Below are 22,274 nucleotides of genomic sequence, written 5' to 3' on the forward strand. Positions count from 1 at the left end.
GTAGTCATTGGTGTGGTAGGTTTTTGTTCTAGTTCACAGTTTCTTTCCATCACACCAGTAATTTTTCCTTTTGTATTGTGTAAAAAGCTAATAAACTGTCCTATTTAGATTTTGCCTCTCACTGCTATAAAGAACCGTTTGGGGATTAGTATTAAGGGTTCATAATTAGAAGTATAAACTCAGATCGGTGTTAAAGTTCAGCGACTTCGTTGTGTTTATTACCCAATGTAACTACTACTTTTTTTAAAAGGCAAGCACAAGGTACAGGTTTTTTTAGCGTAGGAATTTGTCCTGTAGAAGATGAGAGGACACCACGGTAAAGTTCAAATATTTTTTTTATTCATACGGTATGAAGGTTCTTATAGTTCCAACAATGTATGATATAGCATGCAGAAGGGAAAAACCTAAACATTCAACATAACCCATTTTCCACACACAAACTAAAAAAAAAGGCCCCCCCCCCCCCCCAATAAGAAAGTAATGTTAGCACTATATTCTAGAACGCCAGCCAGGATATGCACAAGCAATTAAGAAACGGAAAGCATTTGCTAAAATTGTTTTGTAACAAATACTTATGTACAAAAAAAATATAATAATTCACAAAAAGACTAGTTCCTCCTTGAAGCAGAGTGCGCATATGGCAGTTGACACTGGGACACGGAACAACCCACTGGCTGGGATCATAAAGCCATGTCCTGATCCAGAGGAAGGAAGTTAACATGTTGTGGAGATTCTCGGTTTTTAAACATTTCACCAAAAGTTTGGCAACATCATCTCGTCTTTTAAATTATGCAAATCATGTAAACAAGAGGAACATTTTTTTCAAATCAATCTACATGCAAAACTTCATGTCATGCAAGGACACCAAACACCCGGGTTTCTCTCACAGACGGGAGCCCACGATGTGCAGCACTCAAGTTGTGAAGGAACAGCGATGGCAGGCCGGCCGGCCCCTGACTGGACGTTTGTACCACCTGCCCTCCCCCTTGCTGATGAACAACCGTTTTGTTGTTGTCGTAAATAGAAATGGAAAAGAAACAAACCCTGCTATAGAGGAAAAGGCTGCGCTAGTCCTAAAAATGTCTACTGTTAAGTCGGTCTTCCAGCCAATAGTACCAATTGCAGAAAAGGAAAGGGATGATATAAAATTGTATAGAACATAGTTCGCTACTTTTATATCACACATCAAGTTGTTACCCTTTGTGAGTCATGATATGGAAAAATCTAGAAAAAGCAGGTCTCCGAGTGAAGACCCGCAGAAGAACAAGAGGTATCAGTTTCGATTATGTGACGCTTTCCTCCTTCCCTGTGGCATAGGTTAACATTTCCCCCGTAATATCCATTATAATCATATATACACATATAATAAAATATTACCAGTTTATTGATGCAGCCTGTGGTACTACATGAAATGCACAAGGGAAATTATAACCGTCGGGACATAAATTAATGGCAAAAGAGGTTTCTGTTTTGCTTTTTTAAAAAAAATAGCTCCACTGTGCGCTGGGAATCCTACCGCATCACCTGGTTGAGCCTAAATTCTGAATTATGCTGAACGCTGAGAAGTGCATGCAAACGCTTTATGGACCGCAGAGGGCCCCCTTCGCCCAACTGCGCGCCCAGAGAAAAGATGAAATGGCTATCGGCATTCTGTAAATCCTATTTGCACACAAGGACTAGGTCTTGGCATTAACATTAAATTACAGGTTCTCATACTATTAAGTAGAATTACACTGAAAGCGATCAAGCAAAGATGCAGTCCCTGGTAATATATCAACAGGTATATAAACAAACGTTACGATTCCTGCCTTACAAAAAAAAAAAAGAATTAAGGTAAATTAATCGGAAGCAATGCTTTCTCAGCCAGTCAATATATAGACATCTGAAATAAGTCACAGGAGAAAGGAAAGAGTTGACCTAACAACCATTTTAAAACTTTACATTCTTCTACTATATATATATAAAATTGTGTGACATAAAAGTAAAGATGTATATCCATATATTGAACTGTTAACATTCTGCTTGGCACTTTGTACTCTAGTTTTGTTTCTGAATCAAGTATATTAAATTAAAGCCCACCTAGCGACTACATATAGAAAGCTACATATATATCTATATATAAACACACACATATATATAGATAGATAGATATTTCCTTGTTATAAAAGATGAGAAAAAAATAAATTAAAAAGCCAACCCCCCCCTTCCCTTTCTCCACCACACTGATATGCTCTTTCCATCTTGCTGTCCTTCAGGTTTTAAAGTGCTACACGGAGTTATTGAGAGAATAAAAGTTCAATAACACTTAGTTGGCTTCATGAGGCTCATGTTGGAAAATGTGGCTTCACAGAGAAAAAATACTTCCATTTAAATACACAAGAGAGCGTTGCTGGACGTCTTGAGCAGATCTTCAGAGATGGAGAAGAAAGCAAAAGTGTTGGGTGGTGTCCTAAAGAGTCACACGTCGACCACCATCTTTTTGTGGATATCTAAACCTCCCACCACCTGAAAGGGTTAGGCAAGAACAATGTCGGGATTAGCAAGGCAGGAATTCTGATGGTTGGCTTTTCACAAGATCCGTGCACCGGATCCCAACCAGGCTGTCTGCCAACGGAAGGCATTTCATCAGCAATAGAAGGACTGCTCTGCCTCCCCCTCCTCTCCACCAGCAGACAGGAACAGATCTCCCCCAAAGGTTACTGCTGGAGGGCAACGAAAAACCCAAACAGCGTGAGGGCTAAATCCGAGATCTGCAACAGAATCAGTCAAAATTGCCCTCACCCATCCAATGAAGTTTGCCCCAAAAATTAAACAGAGGAATCACATTTAAGAAGAGGGCATATCTAAATCATGTGTTTAATTAAGTGGTTGTCGTTGGCTTGGAATCCCCATTTACACACTAGTGAATGGAAGAACAGAATTGTGCTTTAAATTCTGACAGCTGAAATGACCGTCTCCAATCGGGATTTCCAATAAGTGCATAGGCTTTTTGTTAGCAGTTTTAATCTGGTCGTTTTCGTGAAGTCCCATCATAGCAAAATCCACACAAAACCACGTTAACAGTGCCAAGGTTAACTATTCAAAAGGTCAGCTATTCAAAAGGTATGAGTGAAAAGCGTAAAGGGAAGAGAAAAACAGCACAGCGTGTAACCAGGGACAAGAGCCGCAGCAGCAACCACGTTTCACTTATTCTGTAAAGTCTGGCGTTTATCAAAGGCAAAGTTCAGAGAATGGAGAAAATAGAGACATAAACTACAGCATACATGATTAGAGAAACAGCCAAATGCTGAAAAAGAGGAAGGCAGAAAATGAGAAAAAGGGAAGAGTGTATGAGAATCTCCACGAACAGCATTACAGAAAAGAGTACTTACAGCGCAGAATTCCTCAAAGGATATTCTCCCGTCACCGTCTTTATCTGCATTGATTATGGTTTTGTCTACAATCTGCTGCAACTGAGTATCTTTCAGGTTGTTCCCCACCATCATCTTCAAAACTTGGAACAGCTCTCCGTTGGAAATGTAGCCATCTTTGTCCATATCGTAGATGCGGAAAGCAACTGTAGAAAAAGGCGTCGGGGAAGTTTAGTAACAAACTCACATGGGGAGATCTGGTAATGTCTACAGAAACGTCTTCTGGTCCATTTCAAGTTCTTGGCCCCTGCACCCCCTTCCCCGTTCTAGTAACTCTCACAGCCAGTTGGCTGTTATTACGATCGTGCCGCCACCTCCGTCCCCCACAAAAACCAAATCCGCCTTAAGGTGGATGCATCCATGTGTCCGCAGCTGAACTCCCAAGAAGATGAACGTTCACCGGTATTTCAATAATTGGAGCCAGGGCTGTTTGATAGGAAGCTGATAGCTTTCTTGACAAGCAACAAAGGAAGAAAAACTGACGATGTGCTTTCCTGCAAATCCATGCTTTAATTTGGCAGCTCGCTAACTTGGCTCTGCTTACTACGAGTCGTAATAGAAAGGTGGCATGGACTTCAAATAAATGTATGTGAAGATGACTGCTATTAGGGCAGCTGTAGCACATTTGCCCTTCACTTGGGAATGGGCACCATCAGCTCAAAATATTATTGCAGCCATTCTCAACCAGGGTTCCGTGGTACCCTGGGGTGCCGTGAGCATGTCCCAGGGGTACCGCAGCAATACTACCGCCCCCCCCCCTCATTTTTGTGGTGTCTCCCACCGGCGCCAGCAAGGACATGGAGCTGGCCCATGGGGCAGGGCCTACCACAAGGTCAGCAGCCACCACCACCCCCAGTGCTACCCTTCACCCTGGGAGGGGAAGGTGGGGGGTGTGGCAAGCAGGGGCAATGGGAGGGGAAGGTAGAGGGTGGCGGCAGGAGTACCGTGAGATATGAAGAGTGAGGTCAAGGGTACCCTGACCTCGAAAAGGTTTGGAAACATAGTATTATTGTAACGCATTCTGGTCAGTATGTCACCAACCAATCAGACACTGGATCCACGAGAAAGGTTAAGGGGAGATGCAGCCAGAGTGGCTATTTCCTCACCTTCTTGCTCTTCGAGCAGTCTGTTGTTTCTGCCAAAATTCCTCCCTTAGGGGAGGCGGGAGCAATCAGAATAGAGAAAAACATCCTATTTTTGTCCTTCCTGAGTAGAACAGACCATAGAGATTTCACTATATTCTTCCTCATTGCTCCACCAACACCTTTTGTCAGTTCTTTGGCGGATCCAACTGAGACCTGGTATTTCATATGTGTACAAGAAAATATCCCATACTTACACCTCAACTTCTGTTCCTTGTCACCTTTGACACTGAATTGGGAGACTCCTTCTATAAATTCTAAGGAATACAGGCAAGAAGAGGAATTATGAATCATTTTGCATACGAAGCAATCATAGCATCATTACGAACTTTGGTGAGACAGGTTCCTTGTTCCGGACCGTTCTAATGGTCTATCTGGAATCGGCACTGTTTGTGTGCAACCGTCAAAAAGCACTCCATGCTTCGGGGCGACAAGTTCATCTTTACTAAGTTTACAAACTACTTCCGCGTCAAGTAGATTCAGCAAGTTTTCACACACATTTTCCCCACGGTACAAATTAGCTGCCATCCTTTAGCAAGCTCTTAGCCTTTTCTGAGATGGGTTTAGCCGTGCAAAAAGTAAGTTGAGCTGACAGTAACGTAACCATTAATTTAAAAAGCAGTTTATAAATGGTACAGCATATCCAGTGGTGGGATTTAGCCGGTTCGTGCCACTTCGGCAGAACCGGTTGTTAAAATGGTGCTTGTAAACAACCAGTTGTTAAATTATTTGAATCCCACCACTGAGCTTTATTATTATTATTATTATTATTATTATTATTATTATTATTATTATTATTATTATTATTATTATTATTATTATTATTATTATTATTAATTATACTTGTATACCGCCCTCCCCTGGAGGGCTCAGGGCGGTGAACAACAAAGTACACAATAGAGCACAAATAAAATCAGTAATATCAAAGTTAGTTAAATAAATAATTATGGCTCTATGCACATTAAAACCAACCCTATTAAAATGCAGCTTCCAATTACCAACATAGTAGATGGCGATCTACTATTAGATCCCCTAAAAGTCCCCTAAAAGAGGGGAGGAGGGGGTGGCAGGTTCCACTGATGTTATATCCCCTCCATGTGTGCATGTGTACCCTGGTTAATAGGACACGGGGGTTGTGGTTCAGTGACAGATCATCTGCTTGGCGAATATAAAGTCCCGGATTCAATCCCTGTCATCTCCAGTTAGAAGGATCAGCAGCAGGTGATGTGAAAGACCCCTCCCTAAGGCCCTGGAGAGTCACTGCCAGTCTGAGTGGACCACCCGGAATTTGAGGGATCAATAATCTGAATCAGTGTTAAGCAGCTTCATATAGTTCAGACCAAAGATTTCAGATGAACGGTAGTTTGTTATGATGTCCACATCCAATCATATAAAATAGATTGACTGTTGTCTCATCCACTATCCAGAATTAAACTGGTTTAGAATCCTGATCTGTAGGCAAGAGAACGACTTGCGGTTTGTATTTTCACCTTACATGGGAATCAAGACAAACTGCAGTTTATCGCCACCCAGAAATCTTCAATCTCTGTGCCATGTGGGAAGGGAGAGAGGAGGGACAGAGGAAGAGCCCTCAATTGTCGTCATAATCGAACAACTCATGGCTATGTCCTTTTAGGTTCGAATTCTAGTTCTGTACACAAGGATGACCGAATGTGAGCTAAGCTTCTTCCAAGTGCCAATAGCCAAAGCATCCACACAGAACCACCGAGTTGGAAGGGGCCAGACAGGCCACCTAGTACAACCCTCTGCTCAAAACATAAGAACATAAGAACAAGCCAGCTGGATCAGACCAAAGTCCATCTAGTCCAGCTCTCTGCTACTCGCAGTGGCCCACCAGGTGCCTTTGGAAGCTCACATGTAGGATGTGAACGCAATGGCCTTCTGCGGCTGTTGCTCCCGATCACCTGGTCTGCTAAGGCATTTGCAATCTCAGATCAAGGAGGATCAAGATTGGTAGCCATAAATCGACTTCTCTTCCATAAATCTGTCCAAGCCCCTTTTAAAGCTATCCAGGTTAGCGGCCATCACCACCTCCTGTGGCAGCATATTCCAAAACACCAATCACACGTTGCGTGAAGAAGTGTTTCCTTTTATTAATCCTAATTCTTCCCCCCAGCATTTTCAATGTATGCCCCCTGGTTCTAGTATTGTGAGAAAGAGAGAAAAATTTCTCTCTGTCAACATTTTCTACCCCATGCATAATTTTGTAGACTTCAATCATATCCCACCTCAGCCGCCTCCTCTCCAAACTAAAGAGTCCCAAACGCTGCAGCCTCTCCTCATAGGGAAGGTGCTCCAGTCCCTCAATCATCCTTGTTGCCCTTCTCTGCACTTTTTCTATCTCCTCAATATCCTTTTTGAGATGCGGCGACCGGAACTGGACACAGTACTCCAAGTGCGGTCGCACTACTGCTTTATATAAGGGCATGACAATCTTTGCAGTTTTATTATCAATTCCTTTTCTAATGATCCCCAGCATAGAGTTTGCCTTTTTCACAGCTGCCATGCATTGAGTTGACATTCCCATGGAACTATCACTAAAACGCCTAAATCCCTTTCCTGGTCTGTGACTGATAGCACTGACCCCTGTAGCGTGTATGTGAAGTTTGGATTTTTTGCCCCTATGTGCATCACTTTACATTTTGCTACATTGAACTGCATTTGCCATTTCTTAGCCCACTCACCTAATTTATCAAGGTCCGCTTGGAGCTCTTCGCAATCCTTTGTGGTTCTCACCACCCTACATAATTTGGTATCACCTGCAAACTTGGCCACCACGCTACCCACCCCTACTTCCAGGTCATTTATGAATAGGTTAAAGAGTACTGGTCCCAAAACGGATCCTTGGGGGACACCACTCCCGACATCTCTCCATTGTGAGAACTTCCCATTTACACCCACTCTTTGTTTCCTGTTTCTCAACCAGTTTTTAATCCATAGGAGGACTTCCCCTCTTATTATATAATACAGGATCAGCCAAGAGCATCCCAGGCAAGTATTTGCCCAGCCGCTGCTTGAAGACTGACAGTGAGGGGGAGCATACTAAATAGCTCAGGGGTCTTCAAACTATGGCCCCCCAGATGTTCATGAACTACAATTCCCATCAGCCCTGCCACTTGGCCATGCTGGCAGGGGCTGATGGGAATTGTAGTCCATGAACATCTGGAGGGCCATAGTTTGAAGACCCCTGAAATAGCTGATTCCACTATTGCACAAATCTTACAGTAATTTTTTTCCTAATATCCAGTCAGAACCTTTCTGCCTATAATTTAAACACATTGTTGGAATCTCCTCTAAGGGAGAACCCTTCAAATACTTGAGAGATCATCATGTCCGACCCCCCCCCCCCAAACTCCTCTTAAACATCCCCAATTCCACCAGCTTTTCCTCATAGGGCTTGATCTCCGTTACTTACGATACTTGCCCTACTGACTGAAAATAGGAGACTTAAAACATATGATTACGGTTTCCAGCACTGAAATCAACAGAGCTGAAAAACACGAATGAGTTCAGCCAGTTCAAGCCTCCTCCAATTTTCAAAAAAGCTTAAATGTCTTTTTAAAAAATACTGTGATTTTTAATTGTTAAGTCACTTTGACCAGGATTCTGAAGATGCAGCAAGGAAGTCATGTCAATACATAATAAATATGTTTCAAAACAAAGTTAATTTTTCAAAGGTACTGCTGGCAATTAACAAGCATCAGACAACATTCAGCTCTTGTGCTGTAAATTCTATTTGTGGGGAAGTACATTTTACGTTATTCACTTGGGTGACCTCTCTGCAGCGTTCAAGAAAAGACCATCTGAAGAAACTGTTCTCTCAGCAAAAACTCGTACCTTTGAAGTCCACTTCTCCGTTTCCATCTGTATCAAATATGTCTATTACTCGTTGTACCAGCGGATTCTGTTGGAGTTCAGGCAGAGACATGAATTCTTCCACACTCAGAGAACCGGAATTATCTAGATCAAGCTTTTTAAACCTCTTTCCCAACCGTTTAATCTCGTCCGCATCAACTGGGGAGGAGGGGCAAGAAAGAGAAAGGGAAAAGTGTTTATTTGCTTCACATTTGTACACAGCGCACAAATTAACGGTGTAATGTTTTCTTTTTAAACACTGTTAATTGGTTTGCTGGTATAAAAGCTGCACTGCAGTTTGGATCCAACCCATAGATTATGCAGCTTCAGTGTTACATACATATGCTAAAATGTGTGGATGTCACTTAACACATGCAAATTACACTTGCAAATTAAACCCTTAACACTTTTAACCAATGCAAATAGTTATTTCTCCCACCCTGGACATTCCACAGGTATATATACTCCACTTGCTTTACTACCATCAGATTCTCTGAAGATGCCAGCCACAGATGCAGGCAAAACGTCAGGAAAAAATGCTACTGGAACACAGCCATACAACCCGGAAAACCCACAACACCCTAATCCCGTGGTGGTGAACTTCTGGCACTCCAGATGTTATGGACTACAATTCCCATCAGCCCCTGCCAGCATGGCCAATTGGGAATTGTAGTCCATAACATCTGGAGTGCCAAAGAGGCTGATAGGAATTGTAGTCCATAACATCTGGAGTGCCAAAGGTTCACCACCACTGCCCTAATCGCACTTCTGTTCAAGGCAACAGACAAGCACTAGATCCAATCAAAAGTACACACGAAAGGTTTCATCCTGTATGTTCGAAACTCTGGGCTTAAATTGGGTTTGGATATAAATTCACTAGTGGCATTTAGCTGGCTACCTACCATTAGCCAAACTGCACTGGCACTGGACAAGTGATATAATGGGCTTTTATTCTTCTACCTTTGTTGAATAGCAGGCAATGATCTCATAGAGCCCTATCTTGAATCAAACCATCACTCCATCAAGTCAGTCTTCCCATGCCACTGGGGAGCCTTGTTGGGGGCAGCAGGGCACTACAGCTACAGCACTGCACCCAGCCCATTGGAAGGGTCCACTGAATACTTACTGTGAAGGGCCTTTCTACTGGATGGCTAGGGGGATATCTTGATTGGGTGTCTTCTTCACCACTTGCAAGGAGGCAGGAACCACTTAATCAATTAACAATCCCTTCCTGTGACGTGTCCTAGGCATTCCTCCTCAGTATTTTTCCTGCCTGCAGGGAGTGCATGGTTTTTTCACTAGCTCCCCAGGGCTCTAGCTCTTTCATCCAGTGTAGTGTGTGTGTGTGTACTTCTGTCTCCCTTCTTTTTCCCTCTCCACCAAACGTGAGTAGACCCGGAGGGGAGGCTTTGGTAGAAGCAGGTGGCTGTAAGGCTTCAGAGGGGATTTCAAGAAGGGCAGTCTACTAAGTCATAAATGAGAGTTCAGCGGGGATGTCACTGCTAAAGAAAATTGCCTTGGGTACTCTGAGACATGAGGCTCTGCCTCTGTTTTAAGCCCTCTGCTAAATATTCAGCAAGGATCCATGTGAGAATTTCAAGAGCAGGAGCTAAACAGTGCATACAAGTCATACCTTTAAGCAACCTGAAATAATGTACAGTAGACACAAATCATTAACACAACATTTAAAATAACAAAACAATTCAACTGGTTTTTGTGGGTTTTCCAGGCTGTGTGGTGGTGGTCTGGTACCGGAAAACCCCAAAAAACAGTTGAATCCAGCTGTGAGAGCCTTCAACAATACATAAAACAATTAAAGATTGGACTTACAGTGCGAGCACATTTCCAGGGGGTAGCTTGCTTCATTTCCCTGAAATTATGAAAAAAGAACAGTAAAACACTCTAACACCTCTGAAGATTATCCAGGAAGCCCGTAATAAAAAGGAATTCTGCATATTATAACTCTCACTTTGAGAACCAGATTATTTTACAGATGCCAACTTGCCAATAGCTGCACTGCACATTTATTTTATTACCAAGAAAAGGACAGCAGCTAAGAATATATTTCATAATGTAACCTTGCATCGGTTTACCAAGTGAACTAGTGAAAAGTCAAAATCTATGCAAACTGAGAAAAATATAGCTTAGCGGACATTGAAACACTTTCTCATCTTCAGTGCTTCAACTGTACAACAAGAGTTCAAGTGGGCCTCCTACTACTCAAATCTTCATTGAGAGTAGATTCTATTTTGCAAAGATCGTCCGTGGGTTAACGTATCAGACTGCAATGGATTTCAGAGTGGGAAACCAAGAGTTCATTATTTTTCATAAACACAAAGCGCAACATTTTTAAAGTTAATAGATTGTTAAGTTTCTTGTGTCGTGACCGCCCTGAGCCCTGTGGGGAAAAGGCGGGATACAAATAAAATAAATACATTAAAAATCACCTAGTAATCATTTTCTCAGTCTACCCCACCTTGCAGGGAAGAAGACTACAAATACAAATCACATAACACAGAGGAAAATGCTACAGAAATCTGGTATTCAACCCTTCTTCCAGAACAGCAAGTTGTTCAAGGTGTTCAACCCTTCCTCCAGGACCACAAACTTCCAGTTCCTAGACAGGTCCCCATTCCAGAACTGACCAGGCTCAATCCTACATAGAAAACACTTCGGCCGGCTTGTGGGGATATAATTTAACAGCCAAAGCGAGACTTCACGTACCCCAATCCACAACCTGGTTATAGTGGCATTGACTGCTAGAATGCGCTTGGTCTGTTCTGGACCTTTTAATTCACCTGTGAGGACTGCTGGAAATATCGTAAGGAAATGTGAACAATAAGCATGTTGTCAGAATGCGATTTCGTCATTTCACATCGAGGTCTGTGCATGCCCCGTTACTTCAAGCTTGAACTGAACGTTGTTATAATTGCAGCAGCTACCATGGCAACTTAAAGCAGTTTACTTGAGACTCTGGATCCTGAGGGCAAGGACCTCTCGGACAACTAATATCATGTGAATCCACGTAATAAAATAAATATTTCAGAGTTGTAGCTAGGACCTTGTTTTGACACTTCCCATCGTTACCGTAACATAAATTCTCAAGAATGTGTTCTAGTGAACCAGTATTCACTGATTTTCTCGTAATTGCTGTTACGCAAAAGTCTCTTTACCTAGGCTCCTTCCGCACATGCAGAATAATGCACTTTCAAACTGCTTTCAATGCTCTTTGAAGCTGTGCGGAACAGCAAAATCCACTTGCAAACAGTTGTGAAAGTGGTTTGGAAACAAATTATTCTGCATGTGTGGAAGGGGCCCAAGATTCAGAACATAGCCTGCAGATGGTTGTTTTGCAATTCAGTGATAGGCCAGCTAAGGAGGTAGCAATAACCACGCTAGCCTTCCTAATGCAGCGCTATTTTGATTTCCAACTGATGTTTCTAGCTCAAGGGCTGCAGCAAGGAGAGTAATCACTCCTCCCCCGCCAGAAGAACATCTACAGACATAACCCACTGTCTATCAAATCTGCTTCCACCTCTTTCTGAACACGGCCCCAAAGTACAGACCAGCACAACTGTACAATGGGACCATAAAGTGAGAGGTGAGATCCCCTCCCCCCAGACAAATAAGAGGGGAGAAGAGGTGAAGGTATTAAACCCTCCTAAATCAGGAAAAAACAAAATCTTACAACTATATGTATCAAAAGATAAGGTACCATTTTGGGGGTTGCCTATACTCTGTTCCACAGAAAGGTGATAGTAGGGTTGCATTTTCCTCCACCACAGAACAAAACATGCCCGACCTTCTCTGTTGTAAAAAGCTCCACTTGTGTCCTAGTGCCAAACTATCCCTGCTCCCCCACCCTATCCACTTGAAGTGAAAATACATTTTGGCATAAATGCTCCTGTATCAAACTACCATGTTCAATAATGCACAAAATAACGATTCTGACAAAGACAGCACTTAAAAATGACACCAGAGGGTTAACAGAGCTAAAAGCTTTTGGAGATGGCTTTAATGCTCGCCAGGTTTAATGTTATGCCTTCTGCCTTGTTACATGGCAGATTTAATAAGCAAGAAAAGGCTAAAAGATTGTGTCCATGTAAAACGATGGCTGAGTTGAATCTCTGGCCCACCAATTACTTCACTGTCTCAGATTCAAGGAAATCAGATCCAAGTATGTGAATCTCACTCCTTTACATTCACCCGATCTCTCCGATTTATTTAGATTACACTACTTGTTGGACAACCCTGATCCTTCTCTCTGTATGATAGTGGCAGACTTTCTCCTGGAAATTACTAAATGCCAGTAGATTTCCTTCGTCCTAACATGTATATCCTGTATTGTATATGCTTTTTAATCTGTTTTTATTATTGTTGTACTGCTGTCTATGCCAATAAAGGCTTGCTTCTAAAACCAAAACTTAAAAATGAGCAATTCTCCTATTTGTTTGGGACTACAGTCTATTGCAGAAGCACACAATTTTCTCGACCACTGCACCTCAACTGGCTGAACTACCATCTTTCTGTGGAGTAGAGTATAACACAGGGGTGGGCAATTATTTTTTCCACGGGGCCGCATAAGAAACAGAAAATATTGTGGAGGGCCGGGCCAGGGTATTAGGCGCGAGTTCCCAGCCGGGCAAGCCAAGGCAACCGGGCTTCATGGGCTTAGCGCCCCCAGTCAAGGTAGGGCTAATTGGTGTGGGTCTGTAATGAGTAATGCCCAGGTCTGGTATAACAACAAGCATGCAGAGAGAAGTGAGAAGTGTCATAAGAAAGCAAGGGGACAGAGGAAGACATGGAGGTTGGGACAGAGAAAGCCAGGATGGTGGCATAGGAGACCACTCTTGTGGGGAGAACCCCACAGCCAACATCAGGAAGCTCATCTGGGGGTCAGCCTGAAGCCAAAAGCGTTAGATCATTCTTCTTCAAAACCACACTCCTGAATCAGCTGCCTGGTAGTGGTCACGGATGGCAGTGCAAGACTTGAAGCAGAGTGTGCACGACCCACGCTTTCCTCCTCCAGCTGCTATCACAGCAAAGGAGGTACAGAAGCACCCAATCCGGCCCGCCACAGCCAGCTGCACTCCACCCTCCTCGGCACTCTTGCTCAGACCACCGAGAAGGGTGTCGACAAAAAGGGCATTGAGTGAACGGGGGGGAGGGGGGGCACAGGGACATGGAACCAAGGTTCCCCCCCCCATGGCACCGTTCTCACCTTTGCAGGGAGCCCAATGCCACCAGAAAAAACACACAACGGTTCTGTTGTGAGTACTCACTTTTGTCTGCCTGCCATTCAACAGCACTGCATAGTGATTGTAAATAGGCCAAAGACAGTCAGATATTAAGGCCCCTTCCGCACACGCAAAATAATGCGTTTTCAAACCACTTTCACAACTGTTTGCAAGTAGATTTTGCTATTCCGCACAGCTTCAAAGAGCACTGAAAGCAGTTTGAAAATGCATTATTCTGCATGTGCGGAATGAGCCTAACACTGAGCTATCTGTAGAAACGGGCAACTTTTTTCTGACGTTTACCTATGCTGCATTCACTATTTAATTCAGAAATGCTTTGGCTATGGCTTTCATCCCCACCCTTTCCCAGTGCCCACTCTTCCCTGCTAAAGCTACCCATTCGATGCCACTACCAAGTTTAAAAACAGCCTTGCATTCTGAAAAGTTCTTGACCCAGAAACGCTGAAGTAGAGAATTGCCATTTGATGCCAATTTTGCAAAGACGCCCCTTTCTTTCAGAGGCTCGCAAGATATTTAAAAAATAAAACACGTGACCACACGATTCAGTATCAAGTTCAGAACCATCTGCACGGTTCTTTGGAACCCGCCCACTCACTCCATACTGTCCAGGTGAATGTCCACTGACATGTGTAAACAGTGTGATATTTTCACCTTTATTTTCTTCATCTTCAGCAGGACACAAGAAGCCGGTTGCAATCCTGAGTGCTCTTGTTTTTGAGTAACGCTCAGACAACTTGGATCCTGAATAAAAATGGCTAGGGCAGACACTGAAAGCTTTTCTTATTCAAGCATAGATGGGAGTGGAATTTTAAGACTATTTGAGGCATTCCAATTAAATTTAAATGTATTAGGTTTGTTTTTTCAGCACTTAAAACTCAAGCTCCAATAGTTGACAGCGTCTCCAAACATCATGTTTTCATTTGATGACTGTGCTTGTTTTTTGTTTTTTACACACAAGACAACCCTTAACTGATAGTCTTCACAAACAGCACCACAGGCTGAGGATTTATTAACCTTCTACTATTTATTAGCCTTTCCAAAATGACAACTCAAAAACAGCGGACTGGCTGTTGTCGGTTATCCAGGCTGCGTGGCCATGGTCTGGTAGCTTTTGCTCCTCACATTTTGCCCGCATCTATGGCTGGCATCTTCGGAGGCATGTCTATGGCACAGTGAGAAGTGATTGTGGGATTGGGTACGAATTTTGTCCACCCGATGGCGGGGGAGGGGGGAGGCACATTTGCACGTGTCTGCATGAAGTTCATTTACAGTTGCATTTGCTGTTGCCTTTGATAATACACAAAAATAGTTGACAGCTTATCAGTATCAGCCTGGGTTACAGATCCAGAAAAATAAACAATTGATATATGCACAAATCATGTTCTTTTCTATAAACAGGCAATCGTGGCCGAGCAAACAAGAAAAAGACGTTTTTCAAGCAACCAAGTTGTCTAACCTGATACTGAAAGGTTGGTATTAAGATTACTGAAACACACACACACACACAGAGCGAGAGAGAGAGAGAGAGAGAGAGAGAGAGAGATCTACAGCTGACAGACACTTTAACCTGGGGAGCAGTTGTCTATGACTCACCCACTATTTATAGCCACAGAGAGGAATCAACTTAAGACCTGACTGTAATGCACTGATCTAACACAGCTGTAGGTCTCAAGTAGGGAAACACTGAGGGTTTGTCACTGACGTCTTATACACAAAGCACATATTTAAATACATTTACTTTCACAATAAAACCTCTCCCCTCCTCAACAGTTTCCTTGCATTTCAAGAACTCCAAATGGTATCCTCTTCATCTCTGGACAAGAAGAGGCCAAGCGCTCTCTGATACATCTAAAATTGGAGGATTTTGAATCTTATGGTCATTTTATGGAGCAAGCAGAACAAACTATCTAGACACTGGGTTGGATCCAGCCAAAAATAGGCATTTCCATGGAAGTGCTTCCGGCTGCATCATTACACACAAAGAACCAAGATTTCAGAGATAAGTGATATTGTATTGTCGAAGGCTTTCATGGCTGGAATCACTGGGGTGCTGACTACTGGTGGTGGTGAGGAAGCAGCAAGGCTTCTGGAGGCCTGCAGAGCAACGTCAAGGCACAACTGTTCCACAGCCAGGAGGGAATCAAATGTTGGCCGCCAATGGGGGAGCACGAAGTGAGTCCTGCTCCCCCATTGGTGGACGGTTCGTCGTCGCAACATTCGATTCCTTAGCCATTTTATTGTTTAGGATGACATTTTAAGGTAGATCCTCTGAAGATGCCAGCCCCAGATGCAGGTGAAACATCAGGAGAGAATGCTGCTAAAATACGGCCATACAGCCTGGAAACCACACAGCACCCCATAAGTGACTTTCTTACGAAACTAGCAAAAAAACGTTCTTCGGCAAATGGCCCACAACGAACGTAACTTGCAGAAAATGTGTGCAGCATTTTGGTTTGTTTTTGATGAAAGACATCAATTCATCTAAGGCATACAACTAGTCAAGGTCTTTCCCCCTCAATGTTGTCAGTGATAAGCAGGTCTAAAGAGCTAAGTTATTCCAAGTTCAAGGAAAAAATCTAACCCACTGTAAAATTCAGCTCTCCTCTCACAGCTAAGAAAGGATCAGCTCAGAGTCACCAAGGCCCAGACGTTCTCTCTGGTTTCTTTCCTTCCCCCCGCCCCCAAATTAACAACAGAGAAAAGATGGTGGACGAGAATGGGAAGATTACACTGCGGAAATGCATAAAATAGCAAAGTACAAAGGAAAACAAAGGAATATTGGAATGAATGGAGCAGTTACTGCAGCGAGACTCTGAAATACGAATGGTTAACTGAACTAAGACCTAAAAAACAAGGATAGTCCACCGGGGTTTCCCAGAGAAGCCTCTGAAGATGCCAGCCATAGATGCTGGTGGACCATTAGGAACAAAAACTGCCAGACCCAGAAAACCCACAACCTCCAGCTGTGAAAGCCTTCGACAATCCAATAACTCAAGTCACTGCCAGGCAAGCAGGATTGGCTGACCAGAAATCTGCAGTGCAATTCTGTCTCAAATTATTCCAGCGTAAACTCACTTCAGTGGGTTAAACCTGGAGTAACTATGCATAGGTTTGCAGTGAGTGTTTCCTGGAAGTGCTGGTTGTGTTAGCATAGCAACCATGGCCTACTGCTGAGCACTCTGTTGGCGCAGGATGATCTCCGTTGAAGTTAGCGAGCAAACCCTCTGGTCCTTCTTGGACTCCAGGTTGGGAGCTGGCCGTCCGCAAATGCTTTGCTACTTGTTTTAGACAGCTGAAGATGATGCAGGCAACAAAGATTGCTTACATCTCGCCATGGCATGCCTCTGAAGATGCCAGCCATAGATCTGGAGCAAAAACTACCAAACCGCTGCCACGCAGGCCACAACACTCACAACAGCCAGTTGTTTCCTACCGTGAAAGTCTTCGGCAACACAACGAAGACCCTTTTGTCCCACCCTTTTGTCCCACCTCAACGGTGCCTCCATCCTGACCAAAGACTTGCAAGCATTTTAACTCTGTTTTCCAACGGTTTAAACGACAGCTGTTGCTTTTGCCAGTTTTAAACTGCGATTTTATCCTGCGGGCTTTCAGTTCTCGGCTGCCTCGTTGGCCCTTGAAAGAGCAGAAAGGCAGGATAAAATTTTTGTTAATAAATACACAAATCCAGAGGTGAGGTGGGAGGGCAAGGGACACCAGAATGCTAATTCTGTCTTTTATTTCCAATAATCCCAATAACTTAAAGACCTCGGACAAGATGCTAAATAAGCTCCTAGAGAAATAAGCCCTATGACACATTTTTAAAAAGGGAGAGCAGATGGGTCTATTGGTCCCAGTATGCTGGTTAACACTGGAAAGCAAGGTTTATATACAATGAGCCCATGCACTTCCATCAATGAAGGAGAATATTCTCCGCAATGGCGGCAGCAGTCTGGTGTCAAGAAAACACCACTGTTTGCTGATTGGGCAGAGGGATAAAACGCCCTGCATTGATTCAAAAGCCCCCTTCTCAACTGCCACGGCAGGTGTTGTGTTGTCTTGCTGCGGAACAAAAGTGCTGGTTCTGAGAGCTCGAAGCACCCGCACCTGGCAGGAAGAAGAAAACGCCAATGATGGAAATCCAACACAGCAAGGATGCAAGGCGAACGTTTCACTCAAGCAGCCTTGCAATGAACCGTTAAGTTATACATTTAATATTTTAACCTGCTTCGCCGTTGAAGTAATTTTCAATTTAGTTCGTATCTGTAGTAGTCCCTCAGGCAAGGCCTGGGTCATTTACATGGGGCGACGTCCCAATCCTATTAATTCCAAGTGCAATTCCCAGCAATGGTTTTTGGAGCCTCTAACTTGAAACGACAGTCAGCTCCAAGTGATCTGACCTAACTGTGCCAGTTGTAGGATTTTCCCTGGAAGATCAACACCCCAGCATCAAATCTAGCAGGGAAGAAAGATGAAACCATCACCCAGCTTTCAAATGTCTCGGCAGATATGCCGATAAAGGTTGGCTTGACATGTCTCAGTGAAGCCAGCCACCCATTTCATGTTGACTTCTTCAATCGGATTGTCTATTTCTATCAAAGCCACGAAGCTTCATTCTCACCCCAAAAGGAAATAAAATGATCTGTCCTTCTGAGCATATATCCTCGGGAAAGACAAGAGCCAAGCCTGCCTTATTTAGAGCAGGGCAGACCAAAGGTGAGAGCATGAGCCCTTTTGAAAACGTATGTATTAAGTTGTACTTTTGGAAGACGTTGTCCTGACTCTAGAGCACAGTCACCACACACTGACAATCCTAAACAGGATAATACCCTTCTAAACCCACTGACTTCAATGGATTTAAAGGGACTCGACCAGAGGTGGGATCCAACCAGTTCTCACCACTTCTCTAGAAGTGGTTACTAATTTTTTCTGAGTGCTGAGAAGGGGTCACTAAAGCAACCTCCCTGCCCAATAGGGACTGGAGGTGCATGTGTGCGGCGGCCCCACTGTTTGAATCCCACCACCATCAGAACCTGTTATTAAAATTTTTGGATCCCACCACTGTACTCAACTCTATTGGGGACTGTACACATGAACTGATCTTATCCTGAATCAGATCCTTGATTCATCAAGGTCGGTACTCGTCTGCTCTGACTGGCAGCAGCTCTCCAGGGTCTCAGGCATAAGTTTTTCATGTCACCTACTTCCTGGTTCTTTTAATGGAGGCACAGAGGATTGAACCTGGGACCCTTCTGCGTGCCAAGCAGATGAAGAAGAATTTGGATTTATACCCTGCTTGTCTCAACTGTAAAGAGCCTCAAATGGGTTTACAAATTCCTTCCCTTTCTCTCCCTACAACAGAAACCTTCCCTTTCTCTCCCTACAACAGAAGTTCAGAGGGAACCGTGGTTGGCCCAAGGTCACTCAGCACGCTTTTGGGGGGGGGGGGGAGAGCAGGGAAACAAACCCAGTTCACCAGATAAGAGTCAGCCACTCAAGTGGAAGGATGGGGAATCAAGCCCTGTTTTCCAGATTAGAGTCCACCTGCTCTTAACCACTACACTATGCTCTACACCAGGGGTCTTCAAACTATGGCCCTCCAAATGTTCATAGACTACAATTCCCATGAGCCCTACCACTTGGCCATGCTGGCAAGGGCTGATGGGAATTGTAGTCCATGAACATCTGGAGGGCCATAGTTTGAAGACCCCCGCTCTACACTGAGCCATGGCTCCTCCCCTGAACTGTTCAGACTGAACATTTAACTCGAGGATGAACTAAAACAACTCTATACTTCAGCAAGGGGATTTCCCCCCCTGATCCTTAGTCCTTGCTGGGCTTTAGAGGTTACATTTGAGTTACTAACCGTTAATCTGCCAGAGCCGCTGTGCCGTTAAAATCTTTTCCTGATGTGAGAATAATGTGGGCAGAAGCGCAAAAGACTTAACAGGGACAGTTGATGGTTGAGGGTGCTTTGATTGTTTTAAGCCCATTGTTACATATTTTCCTGTGTCATTTTAGCAGCCTGTCTGGAGCAGGAAAGCAGGAGATGAATTTGGAAAATATACAAAATCCTGTATGTTCAAAGCCAAGATCCAGAAAAGCTCGGGTTTTCTATTAACGCTTTGGCTAAAATTGTCAGAGACTCTTGGGTCATCAGATTATTTGAAATAAAGACATCATAAACTTAGAGACGACTGTATGCCTGAGGCCAACAGACATTATTTCTCTTTCTTTTTGCAACAGGAAATACTTTCCTGCCAAATCCTTAACAATCAGGCTCATTACGACCAGGGCCTAAAGGTCACATTGCCTTTTAATTTTTCATTCCGTGCAAGCACTTAATGCTAGGACACAACGTGCTCAAAGTTTCCAAACCAAACTAAACAAGCCTTCCCCCAGCCCCGCCCCACACGCCAATCCTGCCATGATTCTAATATATAAGTTCCTCTTAGTCAACTGTCTATCTCCTTTTTCTTCCTGCTGCCCAATTCACTCCTTGTTCTTTTGGCCAGCTCATCTAGTACTCTTTCCCAACCCTACCTAATTAGGTTTCTGGTTCCCTGTCCCCTTCGCTCAGACATTGTCCACCCTCAAGCCGCATGGCTCGGAGCAGACTCTTTCCTCCAGTTGGCTTCCTTCACCCGCCTCTCCTGATCGGCGCTGACCAATCTGTTGTGATATCAGAAAGACACACACACACACACACACACACACACACACACACACAAACTCATTCTCCAACCAGTTTTCTTCTGATTCTGGTCTGAACTCCGAGCGCTGATCATAGTTTGCCAATATGGATGTCCCAAGGAATGGTCGTTAGCACAAAACAGGAAGAGGGGATGAGAGAAGAGGTGAAAGTTAGGAAGCAGGGATGAGAGAATGAATGATTTGGGAAAACCAGATGCTTTTAAATTCAAGATGTGTGGCCAGCCTGAAAGGAGAAGGTTTTCAGCATTAAACATTTATACGTCACTCAAAATTCACTGCTTGTGCTTTCTATCAGAAACATCTCATAAGTGACCTTCAATAGTAAAGGAATTCCACAGAAGATTAATACTTCTCAAATGGAGCGTTAAAAACGTAGGCAGGTGTCAGAGATAATGAACCAGGGCATGGGGGATTGCCGGATTTAGGATTATAGCCAAGATCAGGCCAGGTTAAAGCTAATACGGCATTCAAATACTGTTGCATTTCACAACTATACTGAAAATTAACGGTTCCAATAGCAGCATATTTTACAGAACCACCAGCTTCTATTTTTTAAAATAAAATTGAACCCAGCACATGTATACTTTCATAAATAGGTTTCAATTGCCTTGTAAACTCATGAATTCCCATTCTTATCCCAACTGTTTCATATACAATGTGTTTGTGTGTGATTTTTGTCATCAAGTTACAACTGACTTCTAGCAACCCAGTAGGGTTTCAAGGCAAGATACATTTGGACGTGGTTTACTGTTGTCTGCTGCTACGTAACCTGAGAGAGTTTATTTATTTATTTATTTATTTATTAATTAATTATTTATATTTATATACCGCCCTCCCCGAAGGCTCAGGGCGGTGTCCATCAACACTAAAACAATTTAAAACATCAAATACATAATTTACAATAAGATAATATAAAAATACTAAAACTACAGATGGCTTCAGCCCCTCCTTCCCCCTTTATGTATCCACGGGAGGCCAGATGTTCTTATGGCGGAGTTGACATCATCCCGGCTGGCCAAATGCCTGGCGGAACAGGTCCGTTTTGCAGGCCCTGCGGAAACTTTGTAAGTTCCGCAGGGCCCTGATCTCACCTGGAAGTCTGTTCCACCAGGTAGGGGCCAGAGCCGTAAAAGCCCTGGCCCTTGTAGAGGCCAGCCGGATCGCCTTGGGGCCAGGGATCACCAGTAGGTCCGCCTCCAACGAGCGGAGGGGTCTAGAAGGCGGTATAGGGAGAGACGGTCCCTCAGATAAGCAGGGCCAAGGCCGCGAATGGCTTTGAAGGTCAATACCAAAACTTTAAACATGACCCGGTACTCAATTGGCAGCCAGTGCAGTTGCTATAGGACTGTTGCAGTGCAGTTGGTATAGGACAGTTGGTATAGGATTCTGAGAGAACTGTGACTGGCCCAAGACCACCACCAGGCTGCATGCGGAGGAATGGGGAATCGAACTTGGTTCTTCAGATTAGAGGCAGTCGGTTTTAAGCACTACACCATGCTGGCTCTCATACAATGCAGAAATACAAATAAAATGTGTTGCTGTATTGAAGAGGCTTCAAGAGGTTGCGGTGAAATTCTGTTTAATCATCCTTTTGATGGGCCTGCTTGCAGTACTTGCATTTTTCTAGAAAATAGTATGGGACACAAAAAAAGGATCTAAAATTGCTTAGCAAACAAAGCTGTACCATTCAAAAGGTATTTGCTCCAAGGAATGATGTGAAAGTCTTCCATAATACTAGAAGCACGAGTATATTCTGAGAGACCCGTCTCATCCAGCACACTCTCTTTTTGAACTGTTACCATCCGGCAGACGATACAGGTCTAGCTGTGGCTATGCTAAACTCTGCGGCTTCATGTTGATGTGTTTGGAGCTGTGTA

General features: G+C 43.6%; 1 protein-coding gene across 1 annotated transcript in view; it reads right to left on the minus strand.

Annotated features, from left to right (window-relative positions):
* Positions 1-317: 317 nt before the first annotated feature.
* The window catches only part of PPP3R1 (protein phosphatase 3 regulatory subunit B, alpha), a 42,400-nt gene continuing 20,443 nt past the window's right edge, over positions 318-22,274 (minus strand). The window contains exons 2-6 of the mRNA XM_048501659.1: positions 10,259-10,298; positions 8,411-8,587; positions 4,750-4,809; positions 3,372-3,556; positions 318-2,505 (exon numbers count right to left, since the gene is read on the minus strand). Of these exons, the coding sequence (XP_048357616.1) occupies positions 2,458-2,505; positions 3,372-3,556; positions 4,750-4,809; positions 8,411-8,587; positions 10,259-10,298 (510 nt within the window). The 3' untranslated portion in view covers positions 318-2,457. The remainder of the gene's footprint in view (positions 2,506-3,371; positions 3,557-4,749; positions 4,810-8,410; positions 8,588-10,258; positions 10,299-22,274) is intronic.

This window comes from Sphaerodactylus townsendi, linkage group LG01, assembly GCF_021028975.2.
Source record: "Sphaerodactylus townsendi isolate TG3544 linkage group LG01, MPM_Stown_v2.3, whole genome shotgun sequence".
NCBI classification, from domain to species: domain Eukaryota; kingdom Metazoa; phylum Chordata; class Lepidosauria; order Squamata; family Sphaerodactylidae; genus Sphaerodactylus; species Sphaerodactylus townsendi.